The sequence below is a fragment of the Chamaea fasciata genome, unplaced genomic scaffold, assembly GCF_029207755.1.
Source record: "Chamaea fasciata isolate MVZ Bird 193981 ecotype frontalis unplaced genomic scaffold, bChaFas1.0.hap1 SCAF_1, whole genome shotgun sequence".
NCBI classification, from domain to species: Eukaryota; Metazoa; Chordata; class Aves; order Passeriformes; family Sylviidae; genus Chamaea; species Chamaea fasciata.
In genome coordinates this window covers 46,623,903-46,646,599 of record NW_027094086.1, presented here as the reverse complement: position 1 = coordinate 46,646,599, position 22,697 = coordinate 46,623,903, and the positions used below count along the sequence as shown (strand labels likewise).

Sequence of the window (22,697 nt, the reverse complement as noted above, 5' to 3'; positions counted from 1 at the left end):
TCAGGTAACTGTGAGCACCACCTGAGTGAGGCACAGGGTAATAATAAAGATGACAGCAGTGCCTATGCTTCTCTTGGCTGTTCTCTTTTGTTTTCATTTTCTATATTTAAAAAAATCATGCTTCAGCTTAAAAATAATGAGAAATAAACCAATGACTCAAATTTTTTGAGCCATTTTTTTAACTGTAACTTTAACAAGATCTCAAGAAATGACCTGGTAGTATTCTCACGTTACTACCACTCAGCAGATGAACTAGCTGTCTACAGCAGGGTCCTTTTCATCACAAGAACACTTGAAGTTTGGGTTGGTGATACTAATAGCACACCCTTGAACTGTGTCTCCATTCTTCAACATGACACTAAAAGTGGACTCTGCAGCTCTGGAGCCTTTTGTCAGCTCACAGTGATTGAAAGATCCTCCCTGAGGCTCTTTTCTCCTTAATATCATGCAGAATTTCTGCCTTCTCTTTCAAAAGAACATTCCTTGTTTAACTTCTCTAGGGTCACTGTATACTAGTGCAAAAAAACAGGTGCAAGACAGGTCTCCTTCTCATGTTAAATTTCTGTACGCTTCAATTCTCCATAGATGATTCACATCATTTCTGGATCAAATTACCTGGTTTTAACTACTGACAGGATCAAATTAACAAGGAAAATGGAATATAAAATGAAACACATTGTAATGAGGGTGTGACACACAGAGGTACTGCTAACAGACAGAAACCTGTTCCCCTGTACAGAAAGGTGCCTGTACACTCCTGTAAATTGCAGCAGACCAATAGTGAACAGACAAGTTCTACAGATGAGCAATGCATTGGAAATAAACTGCACCTCTGCCTTCCATGATAAAGCTTCTGTCACTTGGATTCAGGCATCTGCCAAGTTCAGAGGACACAGGTGTGAAACTTCTGTTTTCTACAAAAATTTGTATTTCAAAAAATTGACTCTATGAAACAACTGCTACACCATGGAGACAACATACAACATCAACAAGGAAATTAAGCAGAAACCAGTACATTTCTGTCCTCTGCAAATCAAATACAGACTTGGCACTTGCACGCTGTGCATTGAAGCAAACATGAAATACCCAAGCTACTGGGGATCTTGCCAGCCCCGGAACTGAAGCAGCATCCTGAGAAAGAGTTGTTGTTTACTCGAAAGTGAATACAACTCTCTTTCTTAGAGAGCTAAACTGTGTGCATGGCATTGTATCATCCAATACAGATGTAATACAGTTATGCTCACTACTGCAAGAGTCTTTGCACAGTAATCCAGTTACTCCAGTCTAAGCAATAAGTATTTTTTTCTTAATCACCCTCTTCCCTTTTGATACCCAGACCACAATGCAGAATTCTGGGTAACTTCAGCAAAACAGGGGCCTGAACATCCATTATTTGCTTGTGGTCAGCATTCCTATACTTCCCTAAACATGCATACTATGAACTAAGTTTCTGAACAGATATAGCTTTGGTTCCCAAATCAATCTGATTATTGCACTAGGTACAGGGCCCTTTCCTCAGGTATTTCCTTCTTCACTTTCTCTAGGAAACAGCAATAAGTAACAGCAAATAAAAGGCTGAAGAAAGCTACCACAGTAATACCTAACTGCTACTTTTAGAGAAAAGGTTAATCTTTGTGTATGTTGAAGTGACTCCATTGAAATCCAAAGTTCTGTTCCCTCATTTTGGATGCTAGTTCTGTTTTTAACACCACTTACTGAAAACCACAGAGACACGATCCTGTTTACTGTTTTGTCTGGTCACATTTATTCATGCCAATACTTAAATCTTGTAAGTTTCATAAGTTAAACTGGAGCGGTAATGAGGGTGAAAGAGCAGAGGACTGTCTTGTTAGCTTTCAGTGCAAAGAGACATGGCTCTCAGGCACCTCTGCATCCTTTCAGCTATTAAGATACTTATTCAGCAATTAAAGATTTTAGCAATCATGTTATCCACTTCACCTTACTTAACATGATTTACCGTCCTTTCAGAGAAGACTTTTTGCACATCTGCAAAATTACTTAAGACTGGAGATCCACTTGCAAGTCATAATCTTGTCTCAATGAGTAGCACATTGTGGTCAGTAAACTGAATGTTGGTTATACTTTTATGCATACCTATTTTCAAATCATTTGAGCAAATTTATATGGTATATAGATATGCAAAACAGCCAGACTTAACAGATGTTGCCCTCTAATTTTTAAAGGCTCATTCTTCACTTTGGAGTTGCAGAAATAGGTATTAGAGAAATCAGGTAAGACACACAGTTCTGAATACAATTCTATAAACAACAAACATTTGTATAAGAGCTTGCTATGCTTTTCATAAAGATTCACAGAAAATATATTCTAAAATACAAGCTTTGATGGATAGGACCCAGTAGTTTAAATCAACATGTAAGCATGTAGCAAAGCATTGTTGGTCCAAATTTTATGCCTCCAGATCTTCTTAGTCAAGTTCAACAAAACTTAAATTCAGAGTCACAAGAATTCAAGTTTTATCCCAAATACAGTGGTGTAAACTGTCATGGGAAAAGGACAATGTGGAAACCATTCATTTACATTGAAACCAGTTTCAGTGTTATAGCTTTATGGAAATCTCCTGTGGGAATGATTGGTTGTATATGGATGCACCACCACTTGCTTCTCTGTAACAGTATTAATTGGCTTAAATCGTATAAGGGAAAGCCTAACTTGCAATTCTAATTAAATATGGTCCACATTGTACCAGCAATTTCATCCTGGAGTGCCATACATTTCTGTTTTTCCCCTTCAGCCAAGGGGAAAAGGGCAAGCAACAGCAAGGAATTCAACACCATTGAATAAAGAACCTCCCTTTCACGACCTCTAATTCTCACAGCTCTAACAGAGGATCTCCAGCAACACTTTCCTGTACTTTAACTGCATGATGCTATTTAGAAATAAACTGAACAGGCAAGGCAGACTTATTGTTACGTCCTTCTTGTATGTTACTTTTTCTTTTAAAATAATCTGTGCATCTTAATGCCCTAAATTTGGAATGGAGCATTCATGAATAATAATTTCCTTGTATACCATTTCACTTCATATGCAAAAGTTTCCTTCACTGATGGCCTTAATAAAGTGGTGAATAGCATTAGATTGTGGGATCGTGAAAAGAACAAAGCAATGTGGCAAATGTTATTAGTCAGTGAAATTACTTACCTGTACCTGTAAATTTAAATTCTCGTCTGAACTGCTTTTCAATCTACAAACAATTTCTTTATGCTTACTCAGCTTAGAGTAAACTGGTAGTTTTGGGCCTCAGACAAGAGAAGAGAGCACTAAGTGTGCCAGAAAGGTGTTTTTTAGGGAAACAGAATGTTTCAGGATCACAACCTCATGTGTATCTCACCTTAAGTAATTAAGTTCATTTTTTATTTAATTTTTAAGCATCCTTAGATATCCATAACCTTTCTGAGACACTGCAAGGATAAATACACCAAAGGTTTAAGGCAAAAAAGTACTGCCACATCAGGAGCTAAATCCCAGACAGGTAGCATTTAAGAGATGCACACGCAATATTTCTTGACCGATCACTGCAAAATGGAAGTTCAAAATTATTAAAAAACAAAACAAAACAAAAAAATCCCTGTAGAGTCGTATGGCTTTCTCTGGATGAACACATTAAAGTTACTAATTATCTACACAAAGCAGAGGATTCTGACGTAGTTAAGAATAAATAAGTAATTACTTATGAAAAGTAACAGGAATTTGTCTAACTTGTCTATCCTCACCTGGTCTTCTCCAGATTCCACTATGTATTCTCTGAATCTCTTACATGTAGGTTGGCTTTTCAGGATCAGCAATTTTAAATAGCTTGAAATCTACTCACGGCTTAACAATGGAAGAAATGAGTGCACTTTGAACTTATTTTCTTCAAGAGGGAGCAACAGCTTTCATTAATTTTCTTGTCAACAATTAAATAGAAACATTTCCTCACTTTCTTCCTCAAATCTGTATTGAATAACCATGTTGGTTCTTTCATTTATGAATCTACTGAAAGGACAGACAAATAATTATAACACAAAAATCCTTAAAATGAGAAACAATAGTTTTTGATGAATGGATTTCTACTACTCGTAAGTTATTTTTAAAAAAACTTGGCATAGCAAACACACATCATTCCCTTCCTACCACCACAAGTATCTTATATATTCTAAGCAAATATAATACAGAATGGAGGAAAAGTAAGAAATTTTAAAAATTAATAAGAACTTGGGGGTGAAGACAAAAAGTTAGAAATATCCAGCCTTGAATAATGAGGCAATGTGAAGAAGGTTAATATTCTGTGAAATTCCTTACCTCTACCTGTAAAGGTAAATTCTAGTCTGAAGTTTACTAGCTTTCAGCCTAGGAATAATTACTTCTGCTTCTTTAGCTTAGAGAAAACAGTGGTACTTCTGGTAATGCTGTGAAAGTAGGCTTAGTGAATGGGTCTAATTTTAAATATCAGGGAGGAAACAATTCACCAATTAATTATGCCTTAGATTAGGAATAGGATCTTTGTTCTTTCCTCCCCTCTGCTCCAGCTCATGGAAAACAGTGCAGACTGGGTACAGAAGGATCATGCCAAAGAACAGAAGACAACTCCTGAGATCAGATTTGGAGTCGCAAATTTTAAGGGAAAATAACTTTATTTAGCTGTTGGTCTTTGAATGATTAATACACTCACTACATGAACTTCAAATGAACTTCATAAATCTGAGCCAGGTCTGTGGTAAAAAAAAAAAAAAAGAAAAAAATGCACAGAAACAGAAACAGAGGGAGAAGTACAAGATCCTACAGGCATTTTGCTCAGACAGGCTTAGTGTTTCTTAAAATATGGTACACCTGATTGTGCCCATGAGCTCTGGAAAATGGGAGTGCTGCAGTCTTTACTTACACAATAATATAACATTACACATGCTATTTTTGAAGCATTTCACCAGTGTAGGCTAACTATCCATGTACAAATATAGATACTTTTTGGAGAGATGTACAGTTTTTTGAGGGGAAAACAAAACAAAACAAAACAAAACAAAAAGCAAAACAACAACAACAACAACAACAAAAAAAACACCTGTCCTTGTTTCTTACAGATGTATTGCTACCAAAAATGCTAATGGTGAAGTATATTTTTAGTTGAAACATACAATGCAATTATACTGGGATTTTAACATAAAACACCTTTACAGGAAAACCCTATTATACAAAAGACAACTACAGAGTTCTGTATTGGAGCCATGTCCCTAAAGCTAATATGCAATTTAATTTACATGCAATTACTCTTCTTTCAATGTGATTTAACTGCTCACTGAGAAGAAAGAAGAATTCTTCATCTAGCATTTTAAGCAATGTATAAGAATGAAGAAGAAAGAGGATACTACAATGAACAACTTAGAGCCAGACAGAAGTTGCAATATCTTCTTAAGAAAAAGATGCTTGCTGAAAAATTCTCTTCCATCCAAAGAAAGGACACTTCCGTGGGAGCAGAGGAAATGTTAACAACCATTTTTACATTCAAAGTAAAATTTCTTCCAGTATCACCAAATGCAACCATAATGAAAACTTATTTTTAGTCAATAAAAAAAATTCTTTTTCATTTGTTTTTAAAAGATGTTTTTCTATGCTTTTCCCATTCCCTTTCCTCAGAAGTAGGCATAAAGTTCTGATAAAACTATATACTTCATTAAGAAAATAGCTGGCAAGCCTATATACTATGCAAATAACATTTGGATTGCCAACCACATTTACTGCACTCAGCTGATGGAAGAATGATTATTCCATGTCTCAATTCACTAAGAGCATATTGACTACTTACATACACAACATTTCCTGTACACCTAATAGTTTCCATAGTTTGGTAAACACATTCCATGTATCACAGTTAAAGGTTTCAAATCTGAACTTTTCTTCCACAGAGTATCCTGTATTTATACATCCTAGAATGTTATGGAAGGAAAGGGTGGAATACTGCACGCATGTTCTGGCATTGAAGTGGTGCCTGTTAAAACACGTGGTTTGATTTTTAAGTTATGTAATAAGAGGCAGAACTTCAAGCTTCCATGAGTGTGTATTAGAAAGCATACATTATGCCCTCTATCAAAAATTACGTAATTTGACAGAAAATGTATAAGTAAGCCCGTAATTACCTTAAGCGTCTGCCACACAGTCAACTCTCTGGGCTCACAAGTCAAAATATTGTGCTAGAGCTCCCAGAGAGCAGATATAAGGAGACAAGGGAGGGCCAGATTACGACTTTAGGGTTGAACACTACTCTGAGCCACTTCCTCATCCCCTTGACTCAAAACGTCTGGGACCAACAGCCCTTGGAAGCAGGATGGTTTCCCCAGCTATGGCTGGGTTAACAGGGCCAGCCTTCCGCTGTGCATAGCAAAAGAGCTTGTGCTCCCAGTTACCTCTGAAACAATGGGGTGACAAAGAAGAGCCATACCATTCTGAAACATGTGACTTCCCTGAGTACTACTCACCTGGAAAGTAAAGCATCGGCCAGGTTTTGACAATATGCATGTGGAATAATCCACCCGTTCATATCTCTAAAGCTGTGGCACTTTCTGTAGACACTGAGATTCTGTGGCATTTTTCACAAGGAGAGGAGGCTTCCCACATTATTCTTGGACAGAGTTTCCTGTCTCCCCCTGCTATGTCTCATGGGTCTCATCTGCTGTCTTCTGCAAAGCTGGCTACACTTCTTGCTATTGAAGGTAAACAGTTGTAAAAAATTTTGGAACTCAGAGAATGAAAGGCCTTGTGCAATTCTTACAGGTATATAATACATAAGGTTTCTGCCCCTGCAAAGAACAATTTTGACTCAGTGAACATGTATTTATTCTTCATAGCCCTGTTCACTACCCTCACAGATCTACTGACTGAGGTGCAGTTTCAAAACCACTGTATGAAAAAAAAGTCTGCGGTGCTCAGCATACAGAGATGCTCTTTGATTTCATATCCAAGATGATGAATTTTGTAAGAGCTAGAATTCAGCCTTTAATCTGTATTGGGCCTCTTTCCATGGCCATAGAGGAGAACTGCACAAGTAATTTTTAGGCACTTCAAGCACCGTCCAATAACTGAAATGCAATGGAAAAGGCTCCATGCCTCTCATGAAGCCAAGTCTGTATCCACAAACTCACCCTCAACAGTATGTCAGGGCCAGCTATGTCTGCTTTCACAAAAAAAACATATGCTGTGTGGAATTCCAAACGCTCTTTTGTCCCACGCCATGAGGGACAATTGGTCCTGCCACTTAGGAACCTGTGATTCATTCAGTGTATCCACAATTGTGTATTCCTCAAGAAACAATATACATAAGCAGTTACAAAAATGCTTAAAAAGCCATCAAATCAAGAATGAACCTGTTGCAATGGATGACTGTGCAAATAACAACATAGGCTGTAGACCTGAGATTGCAGCTATATTCTTGGTTCCTATAAAAAGCATCATCAAGTCCAGCAGAGGCTGTAGAACGAAACCAAGTATTTTGAGTGAATTTCACTCTGGTATTCTTGCTGAAATACTGAAGTACTCAATAGGAATAGTAGTAGTACTCTAGATATTGTAGAGGAAAAAGGGAACAAACAGTAGAAAAGTGAAGTACAAAAGGAGGGAGAACAGACAAGAAGGAGAAGCAGTAGGATACCCCAGCACCACAGAAAATCATTCCTACCCTTCTCAGCCAAAGGGAGAACTGCAGGGATACCTGACCTGCTGATAGAGAAAAAGGCAGTAGAAATAAAAGCACAACTCCAGAAACCCTCAGTAAAAGAATCGAAAGTATAGCGATAACAAGGATAGAAAAGTAGTCTCAGTAGCAAGTACACTAAATAACAAGATAAAAATCAACGACAGTGGCAGGCAGAGAGAGTCACAAAAGAGGGAGAATCTAATTTTAATAAGATAAACTGCATTCTTCCATTTCCTCAGCCTTTTCTTTACCAGGGTGCACCAGGCATCATGGCAGACAGGGGAAGCTTTTCTACTCTTAAACTTACCTTCCATGGGAAACTGTTTGCATATAACTGTGGCTAATACCACAGCTTGCCACTTGTTTGGGAAGTGCTTTTAGAAAATAAGTTAGTTAAGCACTGACTATTTTAAAATGACAGAGCAATAGAAATGCAGAGATCAAAGGGGCAGGGAGAAGAATCCTGAGAGAAACAGAATGAGAATTTGAACTCAGTAGTAGAAATCCTGCCCTCAGTGAACATAATAATGACTTTTCCAATGGTTTCAGTGAAGCAAAGATTACAGACGACAACTACAGACAAAAATTGAAGAACATTCTCCAGTTAGACTTGACATATGCCTGTGAAAAAAAGATTATCCTGCAATACACAATATTCTAATCATAACAGAAGGAGCAAATATTAAACCTGGTTTAAGTATTTCAAAGGCAGTTTAGAAGAATAATTAGAATCATACAGAAACCTGTGGTTATTGACAGATTAAAATAGTTCAGGACAAAGAGATGTTGCTTAGAAACTGAATTTACAGGAAAAATTGAACATGCTCAGTGTTTTGCAAAAATCCAAGTACCATTCCTGGCCATGTACTGAAGTCCGATAACAATGATAAGAAATAAACACATACTCATGAAAAATTAATGACAATAATTAATGTGTTAATGGTAAAACTGATGTGTTATGCACTCATGCTGAAGCCTGCATTTGTCAGAGAAAGGTGAGTTAGCAACTGCCAGTTTCATTTCCCTGTGCTTTGCTTTTACAGCTGGTAGAAGCCTTGCAAAGAACTTGAAAAACTTGACCCTTCTCCAGCCTCCCCCGCATGAGTCATTCAACCTTCCTCCAGTCATTAGACTGCACTTCCTGCTGGAATCCAGCAGTAAAACAAACGAGAGACACCAGTTCTGGTCACAGTGAGAGAGGTAATAAACCAGTGACAGGTATTTTTATGAAATTTAAAACTAATTCCCATATATTATACATATTTACTAAGTGCCAATCCACGGCACTTTCTTATGCAGAGCTCTGTTTCCAAAGACATCTTGACGTGCTCCAGTCCATTCCCTGTCCTGAATGCATACTTTCCTTGTTTTTACATAAAGGCAAAATAATTTCCTGCATTTTATATGCTTCAGCAATATTACAGACAAAAATACTAAATCACTTTACTTGCACACGTATAACAACATGATTTTGATAACACTGTCAAGAGTAAATTTGAACCAAAATTTCACACATGAAGTTCCAGCCTTTCATGTCATTATTAAATCCTTGACAAATACTCCTTGACAAGTTTGAATATTTCACAAGTTGATTGCCAGTTCATCTTTTATACTTAGTTTCAATAATAACCCTCAGTTCTACCATGTCTTTCATATGTCTACATTTTTGGGAAACCCTTGTTTCTTCCCCGGAGAAGTAAATTTCAAATGAAACATCCATTGAGAGAAGTGACCACACTTAGTCAGACAAAATTAATAACAGATTTACCCTTTTCAGTCCACAGATCCTCCTGGTATTTTAGTTTCAAACTTGCCTAAAATTATACTAACTGTGCTAAAAGGACTCCTGTCCCCATAAACTCCTTGGGTTCATCCCACAGTGCACACAAGAGACTCATCCCTTTAAACTTCAAGGAGTTCCCATTGCAGTGTAGAAGAGAAAAATTCGGAGATTATGGAATAATCATCTCCAAATCGATCAATTTCCCCTGAAGGTAAAAAACGGAAAGAAAGAAAAAAGTTGAACAGTTCCAGCTTGCCTTCTTGAAGGGAAAGTACCCCCAGGGCATGTTGTAGAATGATCTCGATCTCTTGCTCCTGATGCTTATTAAGAGGTCATAGATATCAGTTACACTACAGCATTCCCAAATGATAACCTCAGCTAAGGACTATGACCTCTTAGTACAAGTACAGGGATATAAAATTAGGAATACTAATACTAAGAAAGAATTTGACTCAACTATCAGTCATTTTGGAGGAACAGTTGGAATAAACGGCATAGCTAGCATCCTGTAAAAGACAGAGGAGCTTTAGTAAAAGGGACTTCAGGTTCTAGTGCTTTCCATAGATGCAGCAGCTTGATTTCTATCTGATCATTATACTGGGTTTTCACAACAGAAAAGGTGTCTTTCTCAAAAGGCACAATATATAGCTCAAAACACCGTGGGTAGATTAAAAGGTGCATTTCCTTTGTCTTAAACCAATAACTTACTAACTGAGTCACAGTATAGAAGCAGAAGCGACTCTGCAACCATGTCAAACAGAGTATTATGCCAAGACCAGGCAGGGACTGGGATATTTTTAAGGACCTTTCTGCTCCAACAACTCTCTTTTTTTCCTAAAAAAGTGGGGTTTTTAGACCCTCCAGATGATGCTTAAAAGGATAAACAAAGCCCATATGGGTGGTACGTTAGTGAACTACCACATTGCCTGGAAGCTTTAACACTCTACAGCTGATTGTATAAACATGAATTAAGGTTTTTCAACAACTGTATTAAGCAAAGTGTTAAAGAGCTGTGGGGCATTTTGTTACATTTGGTTTTCAAGATATGAATTTAACTACTGAACATATAAGTAATGATAATATGTTGTACCTCCCATTCCGTTCATTTCGAAATGGTAATTAAAGTAAGCGCCAATAATAAAAACAGCAAGTATTTCAAGAAAATTATTTAGAAGGTGCAGGAAATTCACCACTTAAAAAGGCTAATTTGTCGTGGCAACAAGACCCATTTTGTAATACACTGACAATGTATTATAAATACTCCAGTAAAATAGAAGCATAAAATAAACAACAGGTATTTACTCCAAGGTAGTTGATTCTCTGAAACACTGTAGTCAGTATGGACTGTAGGTGTATATACATACATACATGCAAGACAATCATTATTTCATTTTTAATAGTGTGTCTATTATAATCATACACATGAATTCCCATTGTACTGGGTAAAGGTCAGGGTAGCTATGACCCTGTATCAGCAGCAGCTTTACAATTCAAAGTCTGTATTGCTGAAGACTGTGAAAAACAAGACAAGCTTGGCCACAGGATCCATATTGATTACAACAGTAATTGGAAGGAACATAGTTATCATAGGGTAGGTAATGACTACTTCTTTTTCTTCACATATGTGCCAGTGTTGATGATTCCCCTGCCCCCTCTGGTCCTTTCCCTGCAGGCAACCATCTTCCTTGGACAATGAGAATTAGGAATTTCGGCTGCATAGATCAAATAGTGATTATAGTACTGCTTCCCCAAAACTGGAATGAGCACTGATGGTTATGTCCTGCACAGAATGCCTGATAAAGGTCAGTGGATTACCTCATGTCATCACCTGGCAGATCTCAGAAATTGGACCCTCTTCCGAAGCAGGCAGGAGATGACACTTGAACATTCAGAGAGCAAGGTTACTTTTCAGTGGGAAAGTCACAGCAGCCAAACAGTAATGCAGAGAGCTACCCTATACTGCCCATTTGGAAATGCTGTGAGGAAATGGCTTGACCTTTAGAACACCCAGCAGTGGCTATAAATAAATGGAACAACAGACTGTCACTGTAATAAAGCAAAGTTCTGGATCTAGCTAGGGCAGATTTTCAACAGAGTGCCAGGGAGGCATTTGAACTAACTCTGAAAAAGCCAGGGAGCTGGCCAAGTCAGTGCTTCAAAACAGGGGCAGTGACGTAGGACTAACTTGGAAATCACAAAATACCAAAACCAGAAGGAAAAAATTCATGACATTATCGTGGCTCCTCCCAGAACCTAATGATGATATTTCACTCACCCACAACAGAATGTCAGGTGCTCCCAGCTGATGCCTTCACTGTTGTATGTCAAAAAAGCAACACATAGATAATGTCCTCTGCTATAGCCTAGGACTATGATTTTAAGTCGAACTGCTAAGCAAGACTTGGGAAGAAGACACTCAACCAAGGTATATTGTTTACGTAAAATGTCTTTCTCAGGGGAGACCGTACTGCTCTCTATAACCACCTGAAAGGAGGGTGTAGCCAGGTGGAAGTCAGACTCTTCTCCCAGGGAACAAGTGATAGGACCAGAGGAAATGGCCTGAAGCTGTGCCAGGGGAAGTTCAGGCTGGACCTCAGGAAGAACTTTTTCACTGAAAGGGTGGTTAAACATTGGGACGGGCTGCCTAGGGAAGTGGTAGAGTCACCATCCCTGGAAGCATTCCAGAAACAACTGGACATAGCAATCAGTGTTATGGTTTAGTTGACAGGGTGGTATTCACTCAAAAGCTGGACTCTTCCAATGATCTTGGAAGTCATTTCCAACCTTAATGATTCTAAATCAGACTCTGGGTGACAGATACATGGTGTCTTTTAGCCTGCAAACCGGAGTATTGTTGTCCTCAAGATTCACTTTTATCTTCAGTGAAAGTTTTACCTGGGGGACCTCTGAGCAAAGGTAGTCAAAAGCTTGGTTCAAATGTGTGATGGCCAAGTCCCAGGATGACTGGATTCATGCTCCAGACAAGAATGTATGCCTTGGGTGTTAGGGGCACTTTGGACCAACTCTGCTGCCTACTCCATCTGCCCAGTAAGGCATGGATAGCTGCAAGATGAGCTCTGAGAGCCCCATACAAGATCCCAGATTATTTAAATGAGAAAGACAGCAGAGAGACAGCTCTTCCAGAAACTAGCCCTGGTAATCCCTGCACTGAGGCTGCCTAAACCAAATCTCTTTGCCAATGAGAAAACTACAATTTCCAGTTGAGCAGTTTCTGCAGCAGATCAGGATTCCTAGGCCACCAGGGGGTGTCTCTGTCCATGGTACTCACTGAGGCAATGTTGCCCTCAGTGGTGCAGCGACGTGGGATTGGATCCAGTACCTTGACACTATGTTGGGAATTCAGGTTCCCATGGTGCAAAGTCCTTGGTGGACACATGGAGTAGACAAGTCAACCAAAACTCTTTCTAGTACATGCTAAGAAAATCATCAGCCTTTTTAGTGGTAGAAAATCAGGCTAAAATAAGAGAAAAAATAGGAAGAAAAACTGAGGAAAAAATATCAATGAAAGATATACAGGAAGCACTCAAACACTCTTGGAAGACACCGCTAGCATATTGTCCCACTTCCAAACAGAGCAAGAGTTCTGGCATTTACAATTAATACTAATGAACATGTTTGCTACAGGGGTCCCCCAAGTCAAAAATAACAGTTCCATGATACAGATCATCAGCTGCTTTCTATTACAGGGGGTCACTGACAGACAACTCAGGAAGTAAGTGCTACAGGCTGGTTTTAAAACACCCAGGAGATGAAGATCTACTAGTTTTATGACTGATTAACAATCTCAAGAGCAGAGATTAATGGTTTCCAAGCAAAAGGGAAGGGGTTTATGCCTCCTTGTCCATGTTGGCTGTTCATCATGGATCCTCAAGATAAGCACAGGGATTTTGGAGAACAGCCAGAAGGCTGTGCTCTCTACTTTCACAGCTTCCAGCTGCAGCATATAGAAGTTCCCTCCATATCTAAGAATTATTTTCACAGAATTTTGATACGAAAATCTAGGAACACAATTATCAAGACCTTCATTTATCCTCCATAGGAGCATGAAGTTTTGCATATGAACTTCTGCATGGCATACTCTGTATAGCCTTGGCCATTCAGTACTGCATATCTGAGTCCAGTGAGAGGCTTTACGTTGCTCTTTGAATTCAAAATTATGATCTTTGCAGGCAGAGGCTATAATTACCACCCTATTCCCTTTCTCCCCCAAATACCAAGGATTTAGAGTTGCAGATAAGGGTCCTGGACCACATAATAATGAAAGGATGGGAGGCTAAAAATTGCAAACTACCATGTGTTTTGGCTGGGACAAGAAACTGAGGGTGAGGACCTGCTTTCCACTATGAGTCAAACAGAATATAATTTTGTAGAAAAGAAGTCAGAAGTTTGTGGTCCAAATCAAATGGAAAAGTAGAAGTATGTCTCTCTAAAACAGCAACTAGGAAGCCCTCTAAGGAAAGAGAGGCCTGAGCTCAGGTCCCCAGTCTAAACACTGTTTGTCTTTTATTCAATAACTGTTTAATGTAAAATCCATATGCAGTCCTTGGTGCAGGAATTCTCTAGAGAAACAGAGTGACTCTCTCAAGTGAAGTAACTGTACTTGGCAAACAGTGCTTGGCAGTATGCCACCAACTGCAATGAAGCAGATGAATATGCTTTTGGTGCATCATATATTTAACTTCTTAGGGTCCTTGTCCTCAGAAGCACTTTGATCAAGCTCAGATTTTCCTCTGTGATGCTGGAATGACCAAGGTGCCTTGCCATGTATCTTTTCTCCACACATGTAGTGGAAATTGAAAAATAATGACAAGAAATGCAATATATTTGGCCAGGATTCTTTTGCTAGCAGGAAGAGCTATTCTAGCTAGGATATCAAAGCATGGTAACACCAAGTGTTCACAAGATTTATCTTGTAGTCTCACTGTGCACAGCATACATCCTTTGGGACAAAATCCCCGGGAAAGTTTTCAAGCATTCTAGTGAACACTTATGAACTCATCCAGAAAGATGAAAAATTCCTGGGCACTAGGAAGAAAGAAGAGAGGCAAGAGAAGGAAACCATTACAGTGGAATCTGTATTGCCTCCTGTTTGCTAAGCCCGTGATCACTCATGGTGCATGCTGTCTGTGATGCTGTGAGGTAGGCACAAGCTCTCACAACTAGACATGAAAGTAGGTGTTTCTCAGAATGATGATGAAAATTAATTTTGGTCATAATTCAAGAAACAGAAATATTGACTTATTTAGGAGTTGTGATACTCCAGTGCTGATGGAGAGCAGCACTCAAAACAATGGGCCTCTAATACAGTTCTGGAATTCTTTTCAGATGGCATAAGAGAGGAATCTCTGAGCAAGGCTAGAGGGCAGGACTGCATCTCTTCATTGGCAGGGGACAACACAGCTATGACCTTTTCAATATCAGAAACAGCTTAGGTGATAACAGGAATGGCTATCAGCTCTACCTGACATGTTTACTCAACCTGTCAGAGTTCCAGAACTAAGCTAGAACCCAAAGCATAGAATGGAGTCCACCTAACCACCTGAAGGTAAAATAAATATCCCCAGTGGAGAAATACCTCACGTTTTTGCCCTCAGAACACCCTTAGCCTTGAAGCTATGACTGCCTATGACTGAGTAGCCTGCTTTCAGGCAAATTTGATAGCCTGTGATGCCAACAGATATAGTAGGGAAGTCCTGTAACAAGCACTGTGTTTACTCACATTCAGGTGGAGAATGGCAGACTTGTGTGCCAGCATGTCCACCGCTGCTGAGTTACTCAGCAACTCAGCCAGTAGGTATGTTCACAGCATATTTATGCTCCTTGTTCTAGTATTACTCTGGTTATGGCTTAGATTTCTGATGCTAAAGCGACCTACAGGATATAGAAGAGTACCAAGCTTGAGCTGGATACCTCTACACACAGTAGAGCCAGCCAGTGAAGAGGCAGTTCTCACAAATACATGGGAGACTTTATAAAGCAGGATCCCTGAGGACTACAAAGGGAAAATAAACAGTACAAAAGCACTGTGCAGGGAAAAGGGATTATAAATCAAGCTGGAGACAATAAAAGAAAGTGTCTGACACATTGGGTCCTACCAACATCATATATGGCAGCAATGCAAAAGGTTAAGTGTCCTTTCCTGAAGGCAGAAGAGGAGGGAAGGTGCAGTTGAGGGTTTATCATTGATCCTGCATTCAAGTTCCTCCAGTGAGATCCAAACTGACATATACTAGAAAGACATCGGACTCATAGCCATACTAATTGGACCCTTTGCTTATAAACATAACATAGAGGATGACAATATGCAAGTAGCTTGAGTTATTAAATTAAATGCTGCAGGAAGAATACAGTGAGAAAAGCATTAACATCAGAGAGAAGCACTATTAAATCCATATTTTTATTGCCAATCTTTTATAATGACTAAATGAATATAGTTCAGCATCTTATCTATCCTTAGTTACAAGTATCGCAGAGAATTTTTTAGAACTTTTCCTCCCATTTATCCATTATCTGTATTCCACAAACATCACAGGGATTGTCAGCAATTAACATAAATAAATCATCACCTTTTCAGAGAAAGCTTTAGTACAAGAATTTCAGATGATAGCAAAAAATATTACTAAATAGCTCATGAAGGGCCTGTTCCATCCCCCACTGAAGTCAACGGGAATCTTTTCACTGACTTCAATGGACACTGGATCAGACCCAAATTGAAAAGATCAATAGCGCACACATTAGGATAAAAGAGCAGCTATGCCCTCCTCCAGAAAAAAGAACATGAGTTCAATTCAAACAACAGATTACAGAAAGGAACCAGTTGGGGAGGACTTTTTTCTCCTTCTTTGAAAAAATCTGCAAGAGAACAGCAATTCAAGATCTTGAGAGCTAAATCTCACAGAGTTGTAAGTAACTCTCATCTTCCACTGTCCTCTGAATAGGTGGGGGTGACTGACACTTTGAGAGATTGGGAGCGCTGTTTAATAAACCAGCTCCCTTCTCCTCATTCCAGTCTTTGGTTGAGAGTACAGAATGAAGATTCAATAAAGCAACTTTACTCCTCCCACTGAACTGTCAAAAATTCGGAGGAATGCATCTGATATTTTCAAATACAAACACTAGAAGCCTGAGTATCAATTTGAGAACATTAAGTGGCAGGCCCAATTCTCAAGCATGTTACAAGGTTGGTAGAACTAGGGGCAGTCAAGACACTGTGACACTCAAATGTCGTGTTTCACATTCAGGGTTTTACTAGAGGGTTGCCTTAAGTCATTGGTTTTTAATCCTGTTTGTTCCATCAACATAATTGTGGATTTTACCCAATATAACTGAATGGAAAAAGACCATACACCTGGATCAACACGTACAGTTCATAAATTCTCCCTATGCATCTCACAGAGCGTCTCAGTGAAGCTCAGTAAAATCCAGACAAGCTACAGCAGCTGGCTCAGCTGTCTGAAGAATGGCGTTTGGAGGGCTTCACAACTGAAATGTGGCCTTCAGAGGATAACGGCCCTGGCATTTTTACATAATGGACATCTTAGGTAACTCTTCCCTGCCTGAGACTCAGACTGGAAAAATCTCATCAAGATAGATAACACATTCTACCCTCCTCCAGAGAGGATATAGTTGATCCAAACAGCAGAGTACAGCAGAAAAAAGTAATTTTTTTTAAACCTCTTGCCTTTCATTAACAACTTAGTGACAGACATGTTTGTAGACTTATTAGGAGACCTTAGAGTGTCTCCTAATTTCGTGGGACTCCTCCAAAAGGTGACAACCAGAGCAACTATGTAAGACCCTGTTGTGTCAGAGGACTGTGATGAGAAAGGGAGGTGCAACCAACCCTTCTTGATAACACTTTTTTAAAAAAAATCTTTGAGCCACCAAAGGTGCTTGTGGAAGAGAAAGACAAGAGTCCAGGGAGCTTGACTAAAATGCTAAAAGCAAACCTTATTTTTGCCATATATATATATTGTGTCTCAGAAAATAGAGGCTTCTTTCTGTCACATTTTTGTCACAGATTATCTGAAAATAATCTCAGCCAATGAGGTTGTCTTGAATGTTGTGTCCTTAGTGTGAGGTCACATACACCTTAGGACTCTGCACTGAATCTACCTCACTAACAACCTGTTAAGTATTTTTCTGCTTAAGAAGAAATCCTCAACTCCAGCCATGGTATTCAGGCCCCTTTGTCAACTCTAAGGGTGTATTTAGGTCATTTATATTTAGAAACAGAGGACAGTTGGCTTATTGTCAACTTTGTACTCTAGGAGGGTGTGTAGTTTCAGTTTTTGTCCACTTCATTGGCTTTCAAACAGCCAGGGCTCTACCCATTCACTATCACAAGTTTCCTTGAAAGAAAGGCAAAGATATTTTTAGGAACTTAAACAATTTCCTTCAAGATTCATTTTTATTTCCCCATCCTCTGCTATTGTATGTATATTCCTCCCTTCACACATGCACTTCAGCTTGACTAATCCAGCATCTTTATTTTCACTCTCATTTAGCAACACAGCTCTCAGAAAGAACTACTGTGTTCAGGAGCAGTGGTCCAGGATTCTTCCTATTTTCTGCTCCCCTCACCTGCATATCTTCAGTTTCTTAACCCAACCACACAAGCACTGTTCAGTGCATTCTGCTTGCAGATTTAAAGCAGAGAAAACACTTGGTAGAAGGGAGCAGCAACTAACTAACCAGAAAGAAGAGACACGTGTATGGGAACAAGGTAAAAAACCCACAGGGATGAATAAATGGGATCTGAGACAGTGAAGGGGAGAGCCAAGGGACTCAGGCAGGGTGAGTGCTTTCTTGGAGAGGAAAGGAAGAGACATATTAAGCCACTAATTTTTCATCACAGAAAGAGCAAAAGAAAGAAGAGAAGCATGAAGAAAAGGAGAGAAAAATGCTTAAGTTATTTCAAGTCAAGAGAGAATATCCACACTGCCAGAAATCATGAGCACTGTAGAAAAATAAGTTCTGGAAGTTTGTAGGAGTGATTAGAAAATGATTGAATTGATTGTATCTCAGGTCAGAAATACATTTTACAGGCAAGAAAAGGCAAAGCAGTATATTAATAAAAGTAAACACTTCTTGCTGCAGCAGATTTTCATCTTTCGTAATTTGAAGTGAGGATTAAAATCATTTGACAGATCCACATTACTTCCTTAATATTTCTTCTCCTCCTGACCACCTATTCCTCTTCTCCTCATCATCTTTTCACTCTTCATCCTCAAGAGTGGTAGTGCTACTGACTTTTATGTCTCGTTCTGACAGGGCTTAGCCTATGGACCTACTGGAACCAAAACGCAGGAAGCTCTCCAAACATAAGCACACAAAGACATGCTTTTTTTCTAAAAGCATTCCCAAATGGAAATGGAATTTTATTACTTAAAAAGTCATAACAAAGAAAGGTTTTTAACAAAACTCCACTACACAGTAAGTACACTTTACACTGTACAGGCTAAAAGTAAAACACTGTCTAATTAAAAATATAAGTGCCTTTCTCTTGACATGGAGCCTGTTTGGACCTACAGTGTGTACCTTCAAAAAACTTACTAAATTTAAATTCAGCAGATTTCACATGATTTTCTCAGTAAGGGGGCTGTCTACAATAATTTCAAAGATGATCTAGGTGTTAGACAGGTCCATTCACCCAGCTCTACTCAATTCAGTAGTATCTGATCAGGACTCAGTTCTGCCCATTCACTGAAGCTGAGATCTTATTTTCCCCTCTAACAATTTCCTTAATTCCTCTCAACTTTCAGTTACTGATTACTGTACAGTCATTTGTAGCTAACAGATTAGAGTAACACAACATCCAGCTCAGATCTGCAACAGGCCATTGTGCAAATTCATTCATTATGTGACATTATGCCACTTAAGTCCCACTTAAAAATGCCCTCTGCATTCACAAATGACCTAGCAAAATACACGTAGAAGCAAAGCATGGAAAGCTGTACAGTATGAATCTAGAAAACACACACAGCACTCATATATCCTTTGCTATTAAGGAAATTTACAATGTTATATTTACAGTATAATCCTGTCCCAAAATCTGTTTGTAATGGTCTCAACCAAACATTCAAGTGCAGGAATAAAATAACTGAAAAAGGAGGGGTATCAGAAGCAGAGGACGGGAATCAGAAATAGAGCAGTGCACAAAGCCACAAAGTGATAAGTATTGTTTACCTGTCAGTTGACATTGATTAATCTTGTGTTCTGTGATATCGCTCAGTGACTCAAACACCTGGAGGCAGCTGTCACAGCTGTGCACAGCTTCTTCTTCTAACTCCTCCCCTTCATCCGGCCTTTTCTTACAGTCTAGCACATCTCCATCTTCTGCCTTGTCTTCTAGTTTACAGTTCGGGTCTGAAAGAAAATCAAGACTGTGATGTCAGGCGTGTAAGAAGAGAACATTCAAGAAGAAAAAAAAAACAAAACAGGTTGTTGTACTAATGATGAGAAGAAAGCTATTTGGCATGAGCATGCAGCACACTGTAGAATTTATTGCTAAATAAGCAAAAGAGGCTTTTTTCTTTTTTTTTTTTCTTCTAATCTCAACGAAAAGCAAATTTCCCTTCTACTCCCACAAATGTAGCTCCATTTCTCACTTGACCTATTCTTCCATGCTTCAGTGTTAGGTTTGTCAATTTTATCGCAGCTATTGAAGCTGCTTTGATCATCGTAAGAAAGGATAAACCACCTATGCAATTAGTTTTTCAATGAAAAGAAAAATCAAATCAATGAGTGTGCAGGAACTTCTTTTCACTGTTAACTACAGTGTTTCACAGGAAATTACAAGAATTAAGAGACTAACAAATTTGATTTACATAAACATGAAATTAATCTTGATTTTACAACCCACTCCAATACTCCATCACCACACTATTTGACACAAACAAAGCCCTGGAAAGCTTATACTCTGGGTCAAAATGGTACTCATGCTCTGAACTTGTGTGTGAGTTAAAGACAATGCTCATCAAGTTCCTATGTTTGCCAGATCATGGGAAACTGGAAACTAACTACTCTAGTATAAAAGCTATAGAGTGCACAAAGAAAGCTTCATCTGTTTGACATATTAACAGGCATTTGGGGATAGCAGGATAGCTCCAGCCTCAGATCAGCAGTCCTAAGCCCAACTGAAGCTTCTAACTGGAAGAAACATGCAGCCTCACCACCTACCCACGTGTGCAGAGACACAGCTCGCTGCACTGTCTCACTTCTGCAGATGACCAGCTTAGTGAGATAATGTGTACCCTAGAACTTTTCTTCCTCGTCTGAGGAGGAACACAGTAGCTTTAGCCACTCCTGACTTTTTGCCCATTTTACTAAAAGCTTCCTTCAAAGACAGAAATAAACCGATCTGTCTTCCCTAACAGAGCAAGCTGGCAGTTAACTTTGTTTTTCCTTGGGAACCACAGTACAAGTGAAACGCAGAAGAGAAACAGTTGTGCACATTCCAGCAAAAGGAATGCAAGTGTTTTACCACTTTCCCCTTTTCTGCTTTGGCTGCCTCATCTTTCATTTTGGATATTTGAGAGAGCTGAGACTGAAATAAGTCATTTTAAAAAACAAGGACAAACTCACATAATAACAGAAGATTGTGCAAGTATATTTTAAGATGTTACACTCTTTAGCCAAGCAGGTGAGTAACCAGGCGTAGGCTCCCTGGCCAGGGGAACAAAGAGGTGGTATCTGTGAACACACCTTATCCAGACCTGAAATTGATTAGAATTGCCGCAACTCCTTGGAAAAAGAGAAACCAAACCACGCCAGTGCTACATTCATATTGGGGGTGGGGTGGTGTGTGAGGAGAAGCAGGAAGGCAATTCCACTTTAAACCACTCTCATCTGCTCTCAGCACCCTACAGTCATCTGGGCAGAGCCATTCCCGTATTTCTTGCTGCCCACAACCAAGGTCCAGAGCTCTCATCATCCCTCTGTATCCTTTGGTCCACACTGCTGCACCCTGCCCTTCAACAGTGCAAACACAGATGGACCCGCAAGCAGAAACTGGAAATGACCCATGTCAGGAAGTCTTTCTCATGCCATGTGGCTTGTGATCAAAACCGAGGAATTTCTTTGACAGGGGTAAAGGGCAGTGTTTATTTTTTAAGGGAATTATATTACAGAGAGAAAACAGATTAATTTTTAAAAATAAAAAACACATTCTGAAAGCAAAAATATATTTGCTGGGCAAAAGCCCTGTCTATACACTGAGTCCTTACATGACAAATTACATCCACAAGGTTCTTTCAAGAGTGGAAATTTCCACTTGGGCAGCTATTTCCAAGTAGAAAAGTAGCCTGCAAATTCACTGACCAAAAAAGGTATGCTAATTATAAAAAGACTTTATGGCATTTTAGCCATTATTGAATATTCTAAATCTAAGAACTTCCACTGCAGCATCATTTTCCAAAATAGTTTGAAAGATTAATAAAAGTAGCTAGGAGATCTCCAGATTCTAAACAGTTCAGAAAATGAAATAATTGTCTTAACTGCTGCAAACTGACCCCAACATCATTAAACACTTGTTGGAAGGCAGCATGTGCACGCTGCATACTATTAGTTGTTCAGCTCAAGCTCCCAGTTTCATCTCATAAAATTGACAGCACTCAGGGAAATGTGGGCACTAGGTCTGAATTTTAACATGAGTATTTAAATGCTGCACATAAAGTTTACAGACCTGTTTGTTTTAAAATAAGGGTAGTGTCTGACTCTGGTTTAAGTACAGTGCTGAAGGAAAGAAAAGGGAGGGGAGGGAATTCTCGAGACTCACTATTCAGAAACACTTGCATTTTACAGGAATTTGGCAACACACACACATGTAGGCACACATGCACCCCTTAGTGCAAAAAAAGCCTAAAGGATCACTCAATTTAAAGCTTCATACTTAGCGGCCAGTTATTAAAATTAGAATCATTTTAAGACTAATAATGTTTTGCTTCTCCTTCTGCATTTGCAGATATAAACTCTACAGGGACAGAAGTCAGTCAAGCTTATTCCCTTCTGCTGCAACTTTAGAATACATGCTCTAGCCAACTGGCACATTTGTTTTTAGGTCAACACTTAAGTGGGACCCTCTGGGACCTAGGTTCGAGTTTAGCCTATGACAGCTTTGTGAAATGAGTTCTGGCAGTCTCAGCCCCTCTCAATGAATGTATTTCCACCGTGATCTGCTTCTGTGAAGAG

The 22,697-nt window shown here is 39.1% G+C and overlaps 1 protein-coding gene across 12 annotated transcripts in view; it reads right to left on the bottom strand.

Annotated features, from left to right (window-relative positions):
• Window positions 1-22,697, bottom strand: part of ZNF521 (zinc finger protein 521) — a 231,397-nt gene that overhangs the window by 186,882 nt on the left and 21,818 nt on the right. For all 12 annotated transcript variants that reach the window (XM_066182344.1, XM_066182333.1, XM_066182376.1 and 9 more), the window contains one exon: window positions 19,695-19,874. In XM_066182344.1, coding sequence (XP_066038441.1) covers window positions 19,695-19,874 — 180 coding nt within the window. The remainder of the gene's footprint in view (window positions 1-19,694; window positions 19,875-22,697) is intronic.